Raw genomic sequence first — 23,398 nt, 5'->3', positions numbered from 1 at the left:
GTGTGGACACATGTTTTCATATCTTTTCAGTTTATACCTAGGAGCAGAATTGTGGGGTCCCATGATAACTATATGTTTAACTGAGAGAGAGCCAGTTTTCCAAAGCAGCTGCACCGTTTTACATTTCCACCAACATTGAATGAAGGTTCCAGTTTCTACACATCCATGCTAACGCTTATTTTATTATTATTATTATTGCCATCTTAGTTACTGTGAAGTGGTATCTCCTTGTGGTTTTGATTTGCATTTCCCTGTTGGCAAATGACGTTTGGCATCTTTTCATATGTTTATTGACTTACATCTTCTTTGGAGAAATGTCTATTCAAATCCTTTGCCTATTTTTTAATTAAGTTGTCTTTTTCTTATTGAACTTTAAGATATTTATATATTCTAGATACAGGCCTCTTATCAAACATGATTTTCAGTTTGCATAAATGTGAGGGTTTATTTCTTGGACTCTCAATTCTATTCCATTGATTTGTCTTTATGCTGATACTGCAGTGTCTTGCTTACTGTTGCTTTTATAGTAAGTTTCAAATTAGGAGGTGTCAGTCTTCCAACTTTGTTGGTCTTTTTCAAGACCGTTTTGGCTATTATGTGTTCCTTGAATTGCCATATGAATTTTAGGGTCACTTGTCTTTCTGCAGAGAAGCCAGATGGGATTTAAATAGGTATTGCATCAAATCTGTGGGTTAGTTTAGTGAGTATTGCCGTCTTAACAGTATTAAGCCTTCTGGTCTATGAACATGTATGTCTTACATTTATTTAGGTCTTTAATTTCTTTTTACAATGTCTTATAATTTCCAGTGTACAAGTCTTGCACTTCTTTGGTTAAATTTATTACTAAGTATCATATTCTCTTTGATGCTATTTTAAGTAGAACTGTTTTCTTAATTTCATTATCAGTTTGCTCATTGCTACTGTATGGAATTGATTTTGTACATTGATCTTGTATCCTGCAAACTTGCTGAATTCATTTATTATTTTTTAAAAGTTTTTAGTGGATTTGTTAGGGGTTATATATATATATATATATATATATATAAAATGAGAGAGAGAGAGAGAGATTATATCATATGAAAATAAGACAGTTTTACTTCTTTTCCAGTTTGGATCCTTTCTGTTTTCTTGCCTAATTGCTCTGGCTAGATACTCTAGCACAGTATTGAAGTGGTGCACGTGGACATCCTTGACCCATCCCTCTTTTTTCTACCTTCTCTTCATTTCTATATACTTTTGCATAGTCAACATCAATAACATAATTGTAATTGAGTCATTCATGCTTTGTCTGTATATCTCCTTTTAAAAAATGGGAACAGTAAACAATGTTTAAAGAAGTATGACTTGTAATGGTTATTGCTCAGTGCGCTGACTATATTTCCTTTTCTATAATTCTAAAGCCACAACTCTAATGACACTGAAAGAATATTCAAATATGTTTTCTACGATATTCATATTCATGACACATTTTAGTTCGCTTCATATTTATATCATGGCATTCTTGTACAGATTTTTTTCCTTGGAATTTCTATTGCTTTTCATTTTTTTGTCATTAGAAGAAGAAACCAAACCTATGCCATCCTGTTTTTTTTTTTTTTTTTTTTTGAGAGAGAGAGAGAGAGAGAGAGAGCAGGGGGTGAAGAGAGGGAGAGGTAGAAAGAGAATCTTAAGCAGACTCCACACTGAGTGCAGAGCCCTATGCAGGGCTCGATCTCCTGACCCCGAGTCATGACCTGAGCTGAAATCAAGAGTTGGGTGCTTAACCAACTGAGCCACCCAGGTGCCCCCATTCTACTTATATTATGTATATTATTCAACCTCTGATTTATTCTCTCAATGTTTATTGTGTCCATTCTTAAAAACCTATTTAATTCCTAGTCTAGCTGGGACCAATTTGTTTTTATTTGTACCATATTTTTCTGATGCTGCAGTTTCTTCCTATAGTTTCTAGTTGTTTTTCTTTTGTTCATAAAGTCTGTGCTTCTCTTGTAGCCTCAAGTTCTTCCAGCCTTTCAACCATACAGTTTATTCTATGGAGTCCCACTTTTTAGGACACCTGTTTCTTTGTGTCTGTTGGGAGTGTAATTTCTAAGGGTTCCCTTTACCGTGTATGTTGGAGCCATTCTTTTGGGATCCTGTTCTGTCTTTTACTTGGTTTACTCCTTTATTTTGGTAGAATATATCTTGAAGTAACTTGTTAAGAAATAATGTGTGGGAGGTACACTTTCTGTGTCCTTGCCATGACTTATAATTGAAGACTCCATTTAAATCCCAAAATTGATGAGTGCCTTGACCAGTTATAAAATTCTAGTTTGAAATTAATTTCCTGCCAAGGAAATGCTGGTGTCACTCTCTTCTAGCATTCATGTAGCTGTTGAGAAGTCTGATGGGTGTGTAATTCTTATTCTTTTGTAGGACCCCCTCCCCTGCCCAGTGCTAGAAGCTTTTATGTTTTTTGTCTTTATTCTTTATGTCTGAAATAGCACAGTACTGTGTCTCACTGAAAGCTCTTTTTTTTTTTCAGTTATTTTTTTTTGAGTAATCAGTAGGCCTTTCCATTTTAAAACACATCTCCATTCAGCTCTAGCAAAATTTCTTATATTATTTCTTTCATAATTTCCTCTCCTTTATTTTCTGTGCTTTCTCTTTCTGGAAATCCTATTAGTCAGATGTTGGACCCCACATAGTGATTTTATAAACCTTTCTATTTTTTTTTTTTCTCCTGTGGTTTATCTTATTATTTTTCCTGTGTTTTTTTTTTTTTATTTAAACTCAATTTAGTTAATATGTATTATTAGTTTCAGAGGGAGAATTTAGTGATTCATCAGTTGCATATAACACCCAGTGTTCATTACATCAAGTGCCCTCCTTAACGCCCATCATCCAATTATCCCTTCCCCTCACCCAACACTCTCCAGCAACCCTCAGTTTGTTTCCTAGAGTTCAGCATCTTTTATGGTTTGTCTTCCTTTCAGTTTTCATCTTATTTTCCTTTCCCTTCCCCTGTGTTCATCTGTTTTGTTTTTTAAATTCCACATATGAGAGAAATCATTATGGTATTTATCTTTCTCTATCTCACTTAGCATAATACCCTCTAGTTCCATCCACATCATTGCAAATGGCAAGAGTTCATTCTTTTTGGTGGCTGAGTAATACTCCATTTTATATATATGCCACATCTTCTTTATCCATTCATCTATCAGTGGACATCTGGGCTCTTTGCATATTTTGGCTATTGTGGATATTGCTGCTATAAACATTGGGGTGCAGGTGCCCCTTCAAATCACTATGTTTATATCCTTTGGATAAATACCTTTCTTGTGTTTTCTATATATTTTTTTTATTCTAAGACAGATTTTCTCACCTTTACTTTTCTATCTTTTTATTTCAGCAGTTACGTTTTTAATTATTTGGTTTACCTTTTTTCCATACCATCTTGTTCTTGTTTTATAGGTATAATATATTAAATTTTTCTTGAGGTTACTAGCAGAGTAATCAGGAATGTTGAAACTGATCATTATCTTATATTTTTTTTTTTCTGTTCCTTAAATTATTGAATATTTTTCAGTTAGGTTCTTTTTCATTTGTTTTCTTTGTGCCTAAATATTAGACTAGGAGGCCTTTACTCTCAGGCAGGAGTCATTCACTTTTTTTGTACAGGACTAGATAGTATATCTTTTAGGCATTGTGGGCTAAGAGGCAAATCAAGGATATTATGTAGGTGTTATATATGTATAACATGTATTTCCAAAAATTTTTTATCGATGAAAGTAAATTAACAAGTTGATACATTTTTTTGTAATATAGGTCTACTAATGAGAAGAATTGATTTCTTATGGAAACTGGGATTTTGCTTATTGGGATTCAGGATTAGTGTTCCAAATTGATAGCAAATGTTTATATGTTATTCCTGATCTGCAATGAGATTTTACATAGTTCATCCTCAGCAGTGTCTTTTTGTATGGATAGTGTTGTAGGATGAGTAATAGCTTCCCAAAGATGCCCATGTCCTAATCCTGAAAAGCTGTGAATATATTCCTTTTGTGGCAAAGGGGACTTTGCAGATGCGATTTAGTAAAGGAGCTTGAACAGGGGACATTATACTGGATTACCCAGGGGAGCCCAATATAATCACAGAGATCCCTGTAAGAGGGAGGCAGGAGGCTAGAGAAAAGATGCTGTGCTCCTGGCTTTGAGGTTGGAGGAAGGGGCCACAAGCCAAAGAATGTAGGCGAGCTCTAGAAGCTGGAAAAGTCAGGGAAACAGATTCTGCCTTAGAGCCCCAGAGGGAACACAGTCCTGCAGACCCACTTTAGATTCTGACCTCCAGAGCTATAACATAATAAATTTGTGTTGTTTTAAGCTATTACATTCGTGGTAATTAGTTACAGCAGTCATAGGAAACTAAGACAACTAAGTGCTGCCAAATACATAAGTAAATGAGCATATGATTTTATTTTTTTTTAAGGTTTTATTTATTCATTTGAGAGAGAGAGCACAAGCAGGGGGAGAGGCAGAGGGAGAGGGAGAAGCAGACTCTCTGCTGAGCAGGGAGCCCCATGTGGGGCTCGATCCCAGGACCCTGAAATCATGACCTGAGCAGAAGGCAGCCGCTTAACCGACGGAGCCACCCAGGCGCCCCTTGACTGCCCTTCTATGTATGCCTTGAATTATCAGAGGTAACCTGTGCATAATTTCACTACCTAAATATTTTCACTTTAGAGTTTCTTAAACAGGTAACCGGAAATCTTAAAACTTTTACACGATCAGGTTTCTATGATGATATATGTTGCATTCCTAGTGCTATTATAATGCAGAATACTTTTATTAGTATAATAAAGTCCCCCCGAGCATATGATTTTTTTTTTTTTTAAGATTTTATTTATTTATTTGAGAAAGAATGAGAGACAGAGAGCATGAGAGGGAGGAGGGTCAGAGGGAGAAGCAGACTCCCTGCCGAGCAGGGAGCCCGATGCGGGACTCGATCCCGGGACTCCAGGATCATGACCTGAGCCGAAGGCAGTTGCTTAACCAACTGAGCCACCCAGGCGCCCGAGCATATGATTTTAAATGACTCTCTCTCTCAGGCACTTTCAGTTAATTTTTGGTAGGTAGGTAGTAGATGCAGGAGTATTGGCTGATAAGACAAAAGCAGAAGCAGCTGGTGTGAAGAAAGGAGCTCCTTGAAGAGGTTCCTGGCTCAGAGTGGCCGTTATTCTGGAGGGTATTATAAGGACATTAAATGAGGATGAAAGGAGAGTCAAACAGGTCAGTAAACAGAAAATAACCCCATCCTGACCTCTGCATACAAAACTGCATATGGCATTATCACTCGGGAGAAAACGAAACACACACAGTCTCTTTCTCCTTCTCTCTCTTTGTTTCACACATACACAGCGCCTCCAAGGGTTTTCCTCTAAAGAAACTGAAAAAGTCGTCTAGGAAGAACCCGGGCAGCTTGTACGGCTGTCCTGCTTTCCAGCAGGGGCGGGCACCCCTCAGTCAGCAGGCCCAGGACAGCCTGCCGCCTGTTTTCGTAAGACCTGCGAGCGAAGAATGGTGTTGACATTTTTTAAAAGTTGGGAGGGAAAAATCAAAAGAAGATTAATATTTTGTGGCATGTAAAAATTACATGGAATGCACATGTCCGTGTCCATCCACAGAGTTGTATTGGAACGTGGCCACGCTCGTGTATTTGCCCACCGTCCGTGGGTGCCTTGCGTTACAGCACCTGCCGAGCAGAGCCTGGGTGCAGGGCGCTTGTGGCTTGGCACACTGCAAGTGATAGTTGTGCAATTTTAACTCAGCTGCATTTTGAGTGCCACATGTATCAACGTACCATGTTATTTTAATCCTTCAAAAAAAATTATCAGTGCAAACCTATCATGTCAAAACACAAAAAGTGAACTTCAGATGTTATGCTCTCGAGGCAAAGTGGAGTATGGAATATCTTGGCAGTTAATTAGATAACAGAGCACGTCTAGCATTGTGCTGAAGGAATGCAGTACGTACCAACATTGCACGATTCAGGGGTCAGCACAGTATTCCCGACCCGTAGGAAAAAATGATCAGAAAAATAAGACAGTTTAAAAGAATATCTCATCACAGAATTTATTTACAAAATTTTTTTTTTAAAGATTTTATTTATTTATTTGAGAGAGAGAGAATGAGAGACAGCACGAGAGGGAAGAGGGTCAGAGGGAGAAGCAGACCCCCAGCCGAGCAGGGAGCCCGATGTGGGACTCGATCCCGGGACTCCAGGATCATGACCTGAGCCGAAGGCAGTCGCTTAACCAACTGAGCCACCCAGGCGCCCTATTTACAAATTTTTAAAAGCAAAATGAGGTTGCAACCAAAATAAGTCTTCAAGTAGCTCATCTGTTAGCAAAGCAGGGAAAGGCATTTAGCCATGGTGAGTTAATGAAATCACATTTGATTGCAGCAGTAGAAAAGAATGTGTCCTGAGAAAATTTGTTGTGCACTGTTAGCCTTTAGATGAGAACGGCTACCTGGGACTTTGGTAGACACGTCCATATCAGTTGAAGAGCAAGGCAAATTGATTCCCAATTATTGATACTGAAGTTATTGATACTGATCAGTTATTGCTATTTATTAAAGCATCAATGCCAAGTTTGAGACTGAAGAATTAGTCTCTGTATATATTCTCATGGAACAACTGCAGGCAAGGATGCTCTCAAAGAACTTGAGAACTTAGTAATTCAGTAAGACCTGTAATGGAATCTGCTATTTTGTATAACAGTGGACAATGGTAAGAATATGTGTGGTGTAGACAAAAGCTTAGTTGGACAAATGTACAAAGCTTGTGAAAATGCAAGCTGTGTCCAGCTTGTGATTATTATAGTGCTGATTGGCAGGTACTTTGTGGAAAATATTTGAATCTGTCATGTGTTAATGAACCACTACTATCAACCATGAACTCCTTTTCCTCTTGTAGACTTAACCATTATGATTTCTGTGAATTTTTATAAGAAAGAGATGCTGAATATCCAAACCTCTGTATTACACAGGAGTTAGGTTAGCAGCAGTCAAGTTTTACTATGGTTTTTAAACTCAGGGGCTGAAATTTTTCCAAATAAGAACCACCCTCAACCACTGTTACGAACACTGAATGGCTTTGGAGATTAGCTTTTGCTCCCTTGATACTGAATTATCAAATTAATGCCATATATTATGTAATATGTTATATTCTAATATTTTAGAAATAGAGTTTAAATTCTGATGATTGAATTAGCTTCTGATAATCTGATGCTTAGTGCTGTTTCTTAGTGAATTGAGTCTAAAATTACAAGGCAAAACAGCACTTATGAGCAACTTTTACTGTAGTAAAGTTATTAGATAGTTAATATTTGGATCACAGGTTAGGTCACGCTACATTATACACTTCTTTACTATAAAAAGTTAATACATTATGGAATGAATAAGTCACAGGGATGAAAGGCACAGCACAGAGAGTATAGTGAGTGGTATTATTAAAATATTGTATGGTGACAGATTGTAGCCTGTGGTGAGCACAGCGTAACGTACAGAGTTGGTGGAATCGCTATGTTATACACCTGAAACTAATGTAACATTGTGTATCAACTGTACTTAATTAAAAAAAAAAGTTAAAGTAAGATGTTAGATCTCCATTCCCATACATTTTTGCTGCAGAAATATTTTCTGAGCTCAAACTATAGTTCTAGTAGTTTCCTTCCCTCTTCCACCTTTTATCATGGATTTCTCCTTCTTTTTAAAAATTATTTTACATTTACAATATTGGGTCTACAGCAGGAGATAAACATGCTTGCTATCTTGAACTAGTAATAAAAAACATCGTAAATCCGTGTGAACTTTTACTATTTCATGTTAAGAGCTGATTTTATGTTGCTACTAAGCTTCAACAGCTCTCCCTAAAACAGTCTCATTCATTCATTCACTGAGTGGTCTCAGTGTTGGGAGCCATTCACCTCCCGGAGCACAGGAGGTGAAGAGAGAAACGTAATTTTAATGCAGGGTCATAACTATGGTAATAGAGATGTGCACATGTGCTGCAGGGAGGATGGGGGAGAGTATGACTGTTTTCATATGCGAAGTAGAGGAAGACTTCACAAAAAGACAGCATTTGAAATGGGTCTTAGAAATTAAAGTCCAAAGTTCATCAGGTGGAGAAATGGCATTTTAGGCCACTGGAACAAGCGCATGCACAGGCAGGGAAGGGTCCGAGATCAGAGGACGTGTTTGCGTGTGGCCGTGCATGATAAGAGGAGGAGTGGCAGGAAAGGAGGCTGGGAAGGTAAAGTATGGCCAGATTATGAAGGGCCCTGCACAGTGTGTCCTGAAAATCTGGTTTGGGTTGTAAATCTCGGTTGCAGTGGAGTTGGCTCATGAATTCAAGTGACATCATACTCTATCAAGATTTAATTTACTTTTAGTGATATATCAGCCTATCTGACATAAACATTTCCATCTACTTTCTTAACATTTCCTCTTTATTCAGTATGTTTGCAATATAGAATCCAAATTATAGCACTAGTACAAATTGAATTAAGGCTGAAAATGCCCTTAAGTTTGAGATTTTACAAGTTTTCGTGGGAGCAAAAGACTTTTAAGAGGTAATGATCTGAAAGGGCAAATCACACTTGATTTTGTTTACACAGTCTTTAACTGTTTTTGCAAATTGTTCAGTTTATTATTTTCTGAAACTTAATTTTCTTTGTTTTTTTTTAGTGGACAGAAAACTGCAGAAAATCAACCTATCCTCCTTCTGGACCAACGTGAGTAAACATCAGATCTTCAAAACTGACTTTGGCCTTTGTGGAGACTTTTCCCTTATGTAATTATCTCATAAAAATGACAATAATGAAGAAAAATTTAAGTCATGTCTTCTATCCTGAGACAAAATTTTTTTTTTCTTCTGAGACAGATTTTTTTTTTTCCAGGTCTGTGTGTTATATATTTGGCTAAGACCCTGGACAAATATTGAAATACCCCATGACTAAAATGCCCATTTCTAGTCTATCAGAATCAGAGAAAAAAAAAGAATCTCTGTTCTCCAGTAAATTCTGTCAACTGCCAAGCATTTTTTCATCCTGACAGATGCAGAGCTGAACCATGACTTCCTGTGGTACCTGAATATAAACCACCAGATTATATTGGAAGAAAGTGTAGGGTCTTATATATGAAACCTTCAAGAAATAAACGCCTGGCATGATAATCAAAGCTGTCGAGAACAAAACAGGATTAAAAAACATAAGGGCCAGTGTCATATTTTAGTGCACTTAATGTTAATATTTTTAATATAACATATGGCCTTTTCAAATCTTTTGTGGCTAAATGGGTTTATGAGAAAAGTTTAAGAATAGCCCACCAGCCCAGAGGATACAGAATGTGGAAAAGTAGAGAAAGGTGTAAGGAAGGGTAATCTTTTTTGCCCTGCTTTCATTCTCTCTGAAAGTAGCTTGCTGCGGGACAGGGGAAAGGAGAGTATAACTTTAAACTGTTAACCTTAGAAATAAAACTGCCAGTTGTTTTACCAGCAAACATGGGTTTACTTGGAAAGAGCAGAGAATTGCAATCCAGGACAAGCAATCTACAGCAAAACCATAGGGAAGCCTGCAGAACAAAAGAGGAGAACGCCTTTCTTCTTCCTGTGGGGGTAGTAAAGTGGTATCTAAAGTACTATCAACTTGCAAGGCTCCTTTCTTTCTGGGTTTCTGCTGGGTTGCAAGTTCAAGCCCCATGTTGGGGGTGGAGCTTTCTTTAAAAAAAAATCTTCAAAAAAATAAATTAAAAAAAAAATCTTTCTTTAAAAGCATAAGTGATCAAGAGTCAAGTTTTCCATATCTAGTGGTTTTTCCCCTCAGTTCCAGGAAGGACCTTTCCTGCTTGTCATGTTCTGTGCAGGGAGGAAGGTGCAGAGCAGTTGGAAACGACTTAAAGCCACGTTTGAGTTGACGAGGAAGGTTAGGAGAGAACACTCAGGCACTTCCCATCCAAAGTCTGTATCTTCTTAAGGTCTTAAGTGTTGGAGATTTTCTCAGAACATTGAACCAGCATCATCTTATTGGGTTCATTGTTTTTTTTAAAAGTTTGATAGGGAACAAAATACAAAACTTAAAATAATTACGCAAAGCGGAAGAAGTAACAGAACTCCAAGTTGTATGATGGCTCTAAACTAGGACTCTAGGTCTGAAAGTAGCCAACTGAAATATTTATTGGCACTGATTCCAACTTAGGAGAGAGCTTTTCCCTGTGAAGGCAAACGTAGAGTCATATAGGCCTCCGGGAAGTCTCTGCTTGAAGAGACAATGGAAGCAGAATAGTGAACACAGCCAGGAGCACACAGTACATTTGTAAACGTACAGGACAGGTACATACTGATACTTTGTTAGTAGACCAGTGGTTTAATGCATGTAAGTAGTGGGAATTTTAGAATTGCTGGTAGGGCCAGACAGTTATTTGGTCCAAACCAGAGTCTCTTTTTATCAAGACAACAATTATTAGATTTTCAATATCGTTTCTCCCTCTCTAGAGTCAATTGTTGGGTATCTCTTGTCAATTTTTCTAAATAATCATCTGGGAGAACATTCCTTTGGACTGTGACAGAGGTTTGGCTATTGGTCTCCTTGAGAGCAGCATTTTTGATGGAAATACCAGTGAGGTGGTTTTGTTTGGCCTCCAGGAAGTGAGTCAAGTCTGGCATGCCCAAAAACCTTATTAATAGCGCTGCCGGCAAAAGTATGACATCTAGTACATTTTGGACATAAGAGCCATTTTTAATCTTATCCCCATTGCGGGTAAGGACATCTCATTGTTTCATAATATTCCAAAGTGATGAACTGCCCCAAAAGCATACTGACTGTCGGTATAAATGTTTGTGGCTTTAGCCTTGGCTAAGGGACAAGTTTGAGCAAGGGCATATATTTCAACCTGTTGGGTAGAAATACCAAAGGTAAAGGTGCTGCCTCAGTGATTTCAAAAAGGAGTTGCGGTAGCATTACCACACAGTATTTACCGTTTACATCCTTGAAATAAGAACGCTCAGGAAGTCATGAAAATGCTTGCCTTGCTTCGAAGAGTTTGTTACAAATTGTCGTGAGGGGTCAGAAAGTCCTCTCAACAATCATAAAGGGTATCATCTGGATCCGAATGTAGTCCTTGTTTGGAGATCAGATGCCCTAAGTATCAAACCTGAATTTGAGCAAACTGCTTTTTTTTTTTTTTTTTTTTTAACTTTGGAGATTTTTATATCCTTTTAAGGCTACAAATTTTGACAGGTGGATGCTATCTCCTGTAAAGAAGTTTGAGAAGGGGGGATAGAAAAGCAAGTCATCTACATATTTTAACCAAGTAGAGCCTTCCCAAAACTTTCTATCATCCCAGCTTTTAAGGTTTGTGAAAAGTAAGAGGGACTCTGTGGAACCCTGGGGATAAATACGATCGTCCAGCTGTATTGCTCTTCCCAAGTGAAAGCAAAAAGATACTGGCTATTCTCATCAGCGAGAATACTAAAAATGCACTGCATAGTTAAACTATGAAAAATTAGCTTTCAGGAGGAATGGATATCAGTAGCATGTAAAGGTTGGGAACAACAGGATGCCAAGGGAAAACAGTGGTACTTATTACTCTTAGGCCCTGGACAGACCTCCATCCTTAGCCACTGGGTTTTCTTACAGATAAAATAGGAATATTACAGGGGCTAGTGCAGGGCATAGTGAAGCCCTGAGCCTTATAATCTTCTGTTATGGGCCTGATGCCTCAAGGGCCTTCTTGATTTTGATTAATTCTGCAGAGGGGTTCGAGGGATCTATTTGAATCTTGATGGGGAGGTGTACTTTGGATTCTGCCAATATCAGTCGAGGATTTTGCCTGTGATGGTGGTAGTTGATCCAATAGTAGCAAATAATCAGTGTCTCTAGATGCAGCTCCAGTCAGAGATGGAGCAAATGAAAGATGTGCAAGGGTCATTTAATCCCCCTGGTTGGCTATTTTGATTACTGTTACCAAATTCTAGAATTATTTCCCCTTTGGGAGAAGGAAGTTCTGGCATGATAGTTCTGTGAGAAATCTTGGCCCCGTAAATGAATAGAGATGGATGAATTAAGGGGGAGAAGGGATGCATTTCTCTCAATAGGCCTAGACAAAAGGGAATAGGGTCAGAGATGGGAACCTGTTGAGGTTTATCAGAGACCCACCCCCTCAACTATTTGAACTGTTTTAGTGCTCTGAGGTCGAGACTGCTTTGAAGCAGTGGGGTTAAGCACGCAGAGCGTAGCTCTGGCGTCAACGCAGACAGGAGATTTGTTCCCAGTCTGGAAAGTGGTGTCTGCAGGTCACTAAAGAGGGAGGATTGGGATGAGCACCTTTAGCTCCTTAGGGCCTTGTGTTTGGGAATGAGGAGGAGGTTAGAAAGACTGAGTAAAGGGCTTACAGCACCTGGAGCACTTAAGTTTGTCCCAGCTTTTTAATAATTCCCTGGGTCTTTGCAATAATTCCCTGGGTCTTTGCAATAATAGCAGAAACTGGAAGGTTTTTGGTTTTTTTAGGGACCTTCATTTGCCCAAGTTGAAAATTGAAAATTTTAGCAGTCCTTCTTTAGGTGACCCATCTAGGACGCAAGCGAGCCGGTTTGCCAGATTCAATCTGGAGTGAGTATAGTTTTCCATTTCATCCTGGTCCTTTTAAAAGACTCAAGGAGAGGGGCGCCTGGGTGGCTCAATCGGTTAAGCGTCTGCCTTCGACTCAGATCATGATTCCAGGGTCCTGGGATCGAGTCCTGCATCGGGCTCCCTGCTCAGAAGGGAGTCTGCTTCTGCTTCTCCCTCTGCCTTACCCCTGCTTGTACTCTCTCTCTCTTTCCCTCCCTCCCTCTCTCTCTCTCTCTCTCTCTCAAATAAATAAATAAAATCTTTAAAAAAAAAAAAAAGACTCGAGAAATATTCATGTTCAGGTCATTGTTGAATGTAGAGTTAAATGCTACCTGAGTGGATTCAGCATTTAAAGGGAAACCAGAACCTTCTTTAAAAACAATTTGGAGTTGATTGTAGTAGTCATGAAAGAGGTTCATCAGGCTTTTGTGCACAAGCCTGAATTTTTGTTCCCATCGACAGGCTTAGGAAAAGCTACTATAACTGCCCAGTGGATATTCCCTGGGAGTGTTCTAGTGTCTTGCCAAAAGTTAGGAGTCTGTTTCTCTACATGTCCTTCAGGATGTTCCTATCAGACTAGTTTCATCCAGTGTTTGGTCTGACCCTCACAAATAAGGATGTGGACTAATGGATATAAATCTGAGAAACTAGATTGGTAAGTTTGAATAACTAGGGTAAATTCTATAGCAAGCTTATGCGGGGGGGCGGGGAGGGTGTCAGTCACTTTAGAAAGTTCTTTATGGCTCGCATAGTTCCCTTAGTACAGCAAGCATAAGAAACTTGGCATTTCTGTAGATCCTCGGAAGACTCAACTTTAAAGAGGCAGGAGAAGGAGCAGGGAGCATTTCAGAGGAAAAAAAGGAAGTTCAGCTGTGAGAATAAAGGAAAGTGGCACCTGCCAGGTGTCTGGAAACAAAGAAGGTAGAGGAGGAGAAAAAGAGGGCTCCAAAGCCATTTAGACTTCTTTCACTTGTATCAGTTAATTTAGAAATAGTATTTTACAAAGAGGCAAACTCAGAATCCTGAAAGGATTCAGAAGCCTCAAGGTGCCGTCTAAAACAGGCATCCCATTTAGGTTTTTTTGTTTTTTAGTGGCTGTGCTTTCTAATTTACTTTTGGGTAAACCAAGTTTGGGGAGGTCAGAAAGTTCCCCATAAGGGCTATTGAAATTCTAAATTACTTTTGGTTAACTCAGTCTATTTAGTTATAAATGCATATGCAGAAGGACCATAGTTTTTAAAGATAGACCAGGTGGAGCCCCAGTAGGGGCCTGGTACCCTCAAAGCATTTTGATGACTGGGATTCCATTTCGTAGACGTTTTTCTCAAGAGTAAAGAGAAAAAATGCTAAGTAGCACAGTTTCAACAGAAACAGCCTGTTTCCAGAAGGCATCAGACCAAAGGCCCAGTATGGTTCCAGCAGGAACAATCCAGTTCCAAATTGGAGTCATACCAAAAGCCTCGTGCATGGATCCAGCGGGCACAGTCTGATCCCAAAATGAGTCAGTTCACACTGGCAGAGGAACCGTCTGGTTCCAGACGGGAGTCGGTACAGTTCCAACAGGAACAGTCTGATTCTGTAAAGGAGTCAACAGTTACTCTCCGATTAAACGCGCGCGCACACACACACACACACACACACGGCCTTAAGACAAATCCCGAATAAAGCCTGGAGAGCTCGAACACAGAGAAGAGCTTGAATCCCAGGGAACACTTACCCTCCAGCCCCAGGATTGTCAGGAAAGCAGGGAGCCCAGTTGGCTCTGTGGTTAATCGGCACCTGTTTTCTCACCAGCCTTGGAGTTGTTGGGGGTTTTCTCTGGATTCTACTTCTGATCACCAAGTACTGTTAACCTTAAAAAATAAATCTGCCAGTTATTTTACCAGCAAATATGGGTTTATTCAGGAATAGCAGAGAATTATAGTGAGGGACAAGCAAGCTAGGGCAAAACCATAGGCAAGTCTGTAGAACAAGGGAGAGGAGCACTCTTTTCTAGAGGAAAAAGGGAAGTTGAGAAGGCTGTTAAAATAAGTCCACTGGAGTGAACTGGGAGTTGGAAGAGCTTCTCATTGGCCCGGCTGTTGCCAGGGCAACCTTTCTTCCTCTGCTGGAATAGTGAAGTAGTAGTTCAGGGTCGTATCAACTTGACAATGGATCGTGCATCACCACATCAAAAACTAATGATGTATTGTATGGTGACTAACATAACATAATAAAATTTTAAAAAATAAATAAAAAGAAAAGAAAAAAAAAAAAAGAAAGGCAGCTTTCTTCCTGTTGGGTCTGCAGTTGGGCATGAGAGCTACCCTGTCTGCCCCCAACTCCAGTCTAAATGACATTTTCTTTAATTAATTTTCAGAAACCAGCAATATCAAGATCACATTCTTGATTTTTGTAGCATTCCAGTTATATATATATTGTACTGCACTTGCCTAAATTATGTATTCTAAATAGCCTCTGCCCCAGATACAGTGCAACTGTAATACACGAAATTCTTTCGATTTACTCACTTTCCTGTGGAAAAAGGCAAATATTTGACAGGAAATAAGTTAGAAGTAATCAGTTTCTGTGTTATTCTAAAGCCAGTGTGCATTCCAGCCCCCTCTCTAATGGCTTGTTCTCTGGAGGTCTTCCTTTGTGTGAACACTGGCTGCATCTTGGTTTTCATGCCTTATTGATTACATGCATGTCTTGACTGGTCTCACTGCCCCAGTTCATTTAACACGTAATGAATACCTTCCATATTTAAAGCTTTTTTTTTTCCTACTCCCTTTCATGTTCACCTTGCGTGTGTCTATGAATTGGTAACCTGCAAACCTTCCCTGCTTGGGCTTTTAACTGGTTCCAGGCTGCTGAGTGTATGTATGTGATACAAGTGTACAAAGACAGGTGTACAAAACTCACATGTACAGATAAACACATTTTTCTCATATATATCTATCTATATTGTAAATACCTTTGTCCTGGTATTTCTCCTGGATTCCTTCCTACCTCCCTAGCCTGTTCTCTGCATAAAAATCTTCCATTCTGCTCTGATCCTTTCCTCTGAACTGTAACTGTGTCTTGGGATGTGAGAGGGGGGCGTGGTATTCATACACCTTTGAATGACAGCAGAATCCCCCTGTACATTATTTTTGATCGAGTGCCTGGATTCTGGAGGTATGCACAAGCATCTGTGAGGGAGGAGAGAAACAAACGCCTGTTTCTCCAGCCTGACCGGTCACATCAGGGCTGGAGATCAAGGGACTGACAGCTGGAGCACCCCTGAATCCCTCCAGATCCCATTAGCACTTATTTCCTGCTGCTCCCTGGCGCTCAGCCTCTGTCTGCATGTGCGTGTGTTGTGTCACTGGGACTAGTTTTAGAGCTACCTGTGGAGCCAGGTGGGTTCAGTCAGCTCTTAATAGTGACTGATGAGCTGAGCACAGCAGATGCTAAGTCGTAAACATAATGTAATGATGTTTATTGTTTGCAGTGACGTAGGAAAATATTCTATAGTAATGACTATTGATTGAGTACCGATACCGCGGAGTATTTTCTGTGTATTTCATGTAATCGTCACTGCCCTCCTAAGGTAGATACTATTTATTTCTCGAGGAAATTGAGGTACAGATGTTAAATACGGAGACATTTTAGAAAAATGTTTAGTGAGAAGTAAAATGTGGGATCATGGCTAAGCGTTGGTTATTAAAATGATTTTGTTAATCAGCTTCACAGTTCTTTCAAAGGATTGTGATTAGTGGAGGTGTTATTATAGAGAGGTTTTGGGGTCTCCCCATGCCCACATAATCTAATCCTCTGCTCTACTGAGTTTATTTCCTCTCCATTTCTTCTTTGGAATCCTTGAGCCTACCCAAGGCTCTGGACTGAAGAAGAATCAGGAGATTAGGGTGGATGTGGGTTTGGGTTTTGTTGGATATTCTAAGGGGAAGAGCAGCTGATTGGAGTTCAGAAAACCTGTCTTAGGGCAATGCCACTGACGTGCAGAGCGCCAATGGGCCACTGCCTTACCACTGATCCTAGACATGGAAATCTGAGTGTGCGCCGGCACGGAGGGGAGGCCCTGTAATGGGATGAACCAGAATTTTTTTTTTTTTTGGAATTGTGGAACCGAATTTCGCATGTGACATTATGATCAGTCAGAAACTGAATTAATTTGTTTTTTGTTTAAAGATTTTATTTATTTGAGAGACAGAGCAAGAGAGAGAGCAGGAGTGGGGAGGAGAGGGAAAAAGCAGGCTCCCCGCCAAGCAGGGAGCCCAATGTGGGGCTCGATCCCAGGACCCCAGGATCATGACCTGAGCCGAAGGCAGACGCCTAACCAACTGAGCCACCCAGGCGCCCCTGAATTAATTTGTTTTTATGTTAAGCTTTTTTTCTAGGAATTAAGTATCATAGTCTTTAATATAGATATTAGCTCCTGTAACTCACACCAGCATGCACCTTATGTTTCTCTGGAGCAGAGAAATAATGGAGCAAATGCTGGTTATTTTTATTATTAGTTTTACTAATAATAACATATATAAAAATATATATTTTTATATTTTAAATATGTATTTTAATATATTTTTAAATATATGTTACTTATAAATATATAAATTTATATATTTATATAAATATAAAACAGTAATAGTTTTACTAATTTACTATTAGTTCTAAGCTGATAAATCACTGAATAGCACACCCTTAGAGGCTTAGTAACAAGAGCCAGAAGATAATGTTTCTGTAACTACAGAGAACAGTGGTAGCGTTCATCCACCAGAAATAGGGCCCAGCTCCAATGATAAAGGAGTGGACGTTGCTATATCCTCATAGCAGAAACTGCTGTTTGTCAGTTGAAGGGTAGGAAATTGGGGAATGCGTATGATTGGAACAGTGCTTGCGTTTGCACTGACTACAGAAGAATACGGAGAGAGAGAGCACGGCAGGAAGAGTCTCATGGCTGAGTGAGTAGAGAAGGTTCTTGAAACCAATCATGGGAAGCTAATACATGCTGCCACTTCTGGACGCTTGAAAGGTGACCGTACTAAAGCCAGTGCTAAGACTGATTTGGCAGTAGTGTGACTGTCTAAGAGGGAATTCTGAGACTGGGAAACCAATCAGAGAGAGGTGCCCAGAGCCTAGACTAAATCTCTGCAGAGATTTAGGAGGGCAAAAAAGGCAGATATTTTCTAGCAATGAGATTCAGATGACATGAGGCTCATGAGCCAAAATTCTTTCATTTATCACCAATTCACCTTGCCCTTCCAGAATGTATTATTCTAAGATTTCTGAAATTATGTGTGATTGTGTATACAACATAGGGCAGAAACACTAGCTGGGAAAATGAGCTCTTCTGCAAACCTTGGTTTGAGTACCAACTTCTGTGTTACTGTTAAGAATATGCCTCTAACATAGCCATCTCGATGTAACTGCCTAACTCCCATCAAAATATTGCTTTTTACATTTCACGATGCTACACCTCTCATTACAGCTATAGGGGTCCAGTTCCATGGTACACCATAAATCTTGACTTACCGCCCTACAAAAGATGGCATGAATTGATGGCTGACAAGGCACCAGCGGTATGCTGATTGTTAAATCTTCTATTTCTGACATTACTGAATATAATTGCATTTTTAAAAGAGCATTTCATGAAATTACACACCAAGTATTTTAAGGATATGATTTTGATATTTTTCTCCTGTTAACAACAGAAGAAATGATGCCATTTTTCTGTAGCTTCCTGGTCTTTTTATTTGCCTTTGCCTTTGTTTCTTTCTATCATCTGCCTTTTTCTAATTAATTAATAAAATGGCCTGTTAAAGATGTATTGTGTGTATATGTTAGATGAAAATATTTCCAAATAGCACTCTATTTAACTATGTATGGATAAATCAAAAGGTCTGTGTCTGTTTTCATTTTACCAATATTAATCTTAAATGTCAACATTTTTTATGTCTCTTGTTAAACAATTTATTTATTTTTCAGCTAAGGATTATAGTGAATTCCCTGAAGGATCTAGTAAATGCATTTGTGCCAAGTGGAAAAATTATGCAGATAGTGGATCAAAAATTGGTAAGAAATATTATTTCCCACAGTAAATTTTAAACATACACACATCCACATATAGACACAGAGTTCAGAAAAGGCTTTGGTATTTATTTAAAGGCATAATTTGACAACTTCTTCTAAGGAGCTTTCGGACAAGTTTGCATTTATTGTAGACCACTATCAAAACTTTAGAGGGACTTAAAATTCTGGGGTTTGGTAATGTATGAATAACAGGACACAAAATAGCATGGCAAATTTTGGCAATTAACTGCCCCTTAATTTTTTTTTTTTTAAGTATAGACTATTTACAGAACAGTGGGCACATATATATTTCGTCTGGCAGCATGGCATGTCCTTCCCCTTAGACATACAGTTGACCCTTGAACAGCACAGGTTTAAACTGGGAAGGTCCACTTAAACATGGATTTTTTTTTTTTTTTAATAAATACAGTAAAGTATTGTAAATGTATTTTCTCTTCCTTATGATTTTTCTAACATTTTCTTTTCTCTACCTTTTTAAATTGTAAGAATACAGTTTAAAATACATATAACATAGAAAATGCATGTTAATTAACTATTGGTATTATCGGTAAGGTTTCTGGTCAACAGTAAACTCTTGGTGGTTTTGGGAGAGTCAAACATTATACGGGGATTTTCAACTCTACAAGAGGTGGGCGCTCCTAACCCCCGCATTGTTCAAGGGTCAACTGTACTTATATTTGCCAGTTCACTATTGAAAATTTGGGGTTTTTTTTTTTAAGTACTTTGCCTCTGTATCTCAGGACACAGATTTTTCTACATATGACCAAATGATATATTCTGCCCAGCTTTGTACTTCATGGAGTCCTTCAGTAGCTGTGACCATTGAAACTCACTGGGTTGAGTGTTTCTTGGAGCTCTGTATTTGCCAAATCAGTTCATTTTCCTCCTGGTCATGCAGGAAGACTCCATTTCTTCAGCTCCTTTTTAATTTAGGTGGAACCAGTGGAAAATCTAGGGCCTGGCCCTTGGAGCCCCCTAGAGATCCTCATCACCCTGTTTCGGTCATCGCTCTGGGACCCTCAGTGTTCTGCAGGGTACAAAGGATTGGGGGGGACACCCAGGGCATAGGGCAGATGTTTCAGCACTTATGACATTTGGGATTGGATAATATTTTGTTGTGGGGGCTGTCTGTGCATTGTTGGATGTTTAGCAACATCCCTGGCCTCTACCCACTGGGTGCACCCCTTCATTTGCGAGACCCAAAAATGCCTCTAGATATCACCAGATCTCCCCTGGGGATAAAACCACCCCTAGTTAAGGATCATTGAGTCCCAGAGACTGGATGCTCTAGGCATGTCATCCCTGTGACACTTGGACCCATCAGCCACCAGCTCTGTTCTCCCTCATATTTATGCTTTCAGAGTCTTTGATTGAGGGTCTCCTTCATGTTCATACCAACCAGACCTCCCCCACATACAGAGGTTGGCAGGAACAGCAGACGAGAGGCCCCTGCTGTCCCCAGACATGGCACATGCCCAGGATTGCATTCAGACAACACTGGTTGTTTTTTTTTTCCCTTAAACATTGGATTTTAAGGTTGGATCCGTCACCTAATAACTGTATCCTTTGACACGTTTCTTAAGCTGTGAAATGTCAGGTTTCTCATCAGGGAGAATACACTAATCATACATATTTTATATGGTCGTTGTGAGGATTAAGTGAAATACTGTCTATAAAGCACAGTGCCTGGATATGATAAGTGGTTAATACATGTTCAATAAGTCATCTTTGTGTGTTAAATTGGCAGGAATATTCCACTTGTGTAATGCTTTGAATTCCTAAGGGGGAAAAGAAAATATGCTTAGGTCGCATGACATAAATACCAAGTCGGTGACAGATGAGACTTGCAAATTTTAAGCACATTATTTTATTAGCGAGAGGCTGTGAGCTTAAATTTTGATCTCACCTTTAGTGGAAACTTGCATTTGAGAATAAAAGTATATGTCCACTGGGGTTTTGCTCGTGTGTCCATTGTTTGCTCACAGACTGTGATAATGCATCTTAGCCTGGGAAGCCCATTAACCAAGACAGAAGGTTTTGTGAATGACTAGCAGGCAGATTTGCCTTTATGAGTGTGGAAAAGAAGTAGTAATGAGGGTGCAGCACCAAGGTGGAGGGTGAGTTTGGGTGGAGATAAGGGGTGCTTGTTGTGATGTGTTTGCGGGCCATGTTAGGTCATCCAAGGGCAGTTTTTCCAGTTCCCTCTTTTTTTGGAGAACAGGGTGAAATATAAGGCAGGAAAAAACAGTCATAGATAGGTCTTGGCATAATACTTGAGAACAGTTGAGTTTAAGGGAATAAAAGCAAGAGTTAAGGAATGCGGGGCCCAATATTGAGTACTAGATAGAGTCTCTTAGAAATACAGGATGTAACAGTGCTTTATCCATGACTTTTATCACTTACCATGGAAGGGGCATCTAGAACATATTATATGTAAAAGAACCAAATCTCAAAGTAACGCTTTAGGTCAAATGATTGATAATTTATTTGTTTTCCAGCCTGGCCTACTTGGCAACTTTCCTGGTCCTTTTGGGGAGGAAATGAAGGGGATCGCAGCTGCTACTGAGATACCGTTAGGTAAAGTTCACTTTGCAGCTTTTATAAGATTTAATAAAGCACTTTAAAATTTTTCTATTGAGGTATGATCTTACATACAGTTAAGTGCATAGATCTTAAGTATACAGCTCAGTAGAGTTTTTAAAATGCATGAATTCATGTAATCACAACCCAGATCAAGACACAGAAAATTCCAGCAATCCAGAATGCTCATCACACCATCTCACGGATGGTACCGCATCCCCAAGTTAACCGCTTATTCTGACTTCACCATACATGAGTTCTGCCTTCTTGAACCTCCTGTACACGGTGTGAACTGTTGTGTCAGGTTTCTTGTACTTATCTAGAGTACCAAAATCAATCGATCTATCTCGAGTACTTATCTAGAGGTAGTATGCTACTGTATGAATAGGATGTTTGGGTGGTTTCTAGACTTCTGATATCAAGAATAAAGCAGTTATGAATATTCTTGTATCTGTCTTTGATGGACATGTGCACTCATTTCTGTTGGATATATACCGGGTTATGGGGTAACTGTGTTTTAGCCTTGTAGATTCTGTCAAACAGTTTTCCAAAGGAATTTTGTCCACTGACAATCAGCATAGTACAAGAGTTTTAGGTTCCTCTGCTTAATACTTCTCTACCTGGTAGCATCAGTATTTTTCATTTGAGCCATTTGGTTGAGTGTGTAGACTCCCATTATTGTGTCATTTGCTTTTTCCTGATGACTTTAAGATTGTACAACTATTGACCTTTCCTTTCACTGGTTAGTGTTTCAGTTGTTTTTGCTTCTTTAAAAAAATGGTTAAAAAAGATAGTCTCTCTCCTTCCTTCCTTCTAAAGGTGAAATGTTTGTTACAGTTTTTTGCCCATTTTTTATTGGTTTTAAAACATTCTTTTTTTTCAAGTTTTTAATTCCAGTTAGTTAACATAGTGTTATATTAGTTTCAGGTATATGATATAGTGATTCAGCAATTCCATACATCACCTGGTGTTCATCCCAACAAGTTCATCCCTCCTTGATCCACCTGTCTCCTCTCTGGTAACCATCAGTTTGTTCTCTTTAGTTTAAGAGTCTGTTTTTTGATATGTCCCTCTCTCTGTTCTCCCCTTTGCTCATTTGTTTTGTTTCTTAAGTTCACATATGAGTGAAATCATATGGTATTTGTCTTTCTCTGATTGACTTATTTCACTTAGCATTATACTCTCTAGCTCCATCCATGTTGTTTCACATAGCAAGATTTCATTCTTTTTAGGGCTGAGTAATGTTCCATTGTATATGTACATACACACACACACACACCACGTATCTTCTTTATCCATTCATCATTCAGTGGACACTTCAGCTTCTTCCATAATTTGGTTATTGTAAATAACGTTGCTATAAACATAGGGGTGCATGTATCCCTTTGATTCAGTGTTTTTGTATTCTTCGGCTAAATGCCCAGTAGTGTGATTGCTAGATTGTAGGGTAGTTCTCTTTAATTTTTTGAGGAACCTCCATACTGTTTTCCACAGTGGCTGGACTAGTTTGCATTCCCATCAACGTGCACTTTTTCTCTACATCCTCACTAACACCTGCTGTTTCTTGTGTTGTTGATTTTAGCCATTCTGACAGGTGTGAGGTGATATCTCACTGTAGTTTTGATTTGCATTTCCCTCATGGTAAGTGATGATAGCCTCTTTTCATGTGTCTGCTGGCCATCTGTGTATCTTCTTTGGAGAAATGTCTGTTTATGTCTTCTGCCCATTTTGTAATTGGATTGTTTTTTGGGTGTTATATAAGTTCTTTATATATTCTGGATACTAACCCTTTATCAGATATGTCATTTGCAAATATCTTTTCCCATTCTGTAGGTTGCCTTTCAGTTTTGTTGATTGTTTCCTTTGCTGTGCAGGAGCTTTTTATCTTGATGAAGTCCCAGTAGTTTATTTTTGCTTTTATTTCCCTTGTCTCAGGAGACATATGTAGAAAAATGTTGCTATGGCCAATGTCAGAAATTACTGCCTGTGCTCTCTTCTAGGGTTTTTATGGTTTCATGTCTCATGTTTAGATCTTTAATCCATTTTGAATTTATTTTTGTGTATGGTGTAAGGAAGTGGTCCAGTTTTATTCTTTT

The 23,398-nt window shown here is 39.0% G+C and overlaps 1 protein-coding gene across 1 annotated transcript in view; it reads left to right on the top strand.

Annotated features, from left to right (window-relative positions):
* ASAH1 (N-acylsphingosine amidohydrolase 1) overlaps positions 1-23,398 on the top strand; it is a 48,579-nt gene that overhangs the window by 13,187 nt on the left and 11,994 nt on the right. The window contains exons 2-5 of the mRNA XM_032413575.1: positions 8,728-8,774; positions 18,121-18,211; positions 18,618-18,704; positions 21,221-21,299. Coding sequence (XP_032269466.1) covers positions 8,728-8,774; positions 18,121-18,211; positions 18,618-18,704; positions 21,221-21,299 — 304 coding nt within the window. The remainder of the gene's footprint in view (positions 1-8,727; positions 8,775-18,120; positions 18,212-18,617; positions 18,705-21,220; positions 21,300-23,398) is intronic.

Source organism: Phoca vitulina, unplaced genomic scaffold (assembly GCF_004348235.1).
Source record: "Phoca vitulina isolate PV1807 unplaced genomic scaffold, GSC_HSeal_1.0 scaffold15, whole genome shotgun sequence".
Taxonomy (NCBI): Eukaryota; Metazoa; Chordata; class Mammalia; order Carnivora; family Phocidae; genus Phoca; species Phoca vitulina.
The sequence above is the reverse complement of the archived record's forward strand: the minus strand, read 5'-3'. Positions and strand labels throughout refer to the sequence as shown.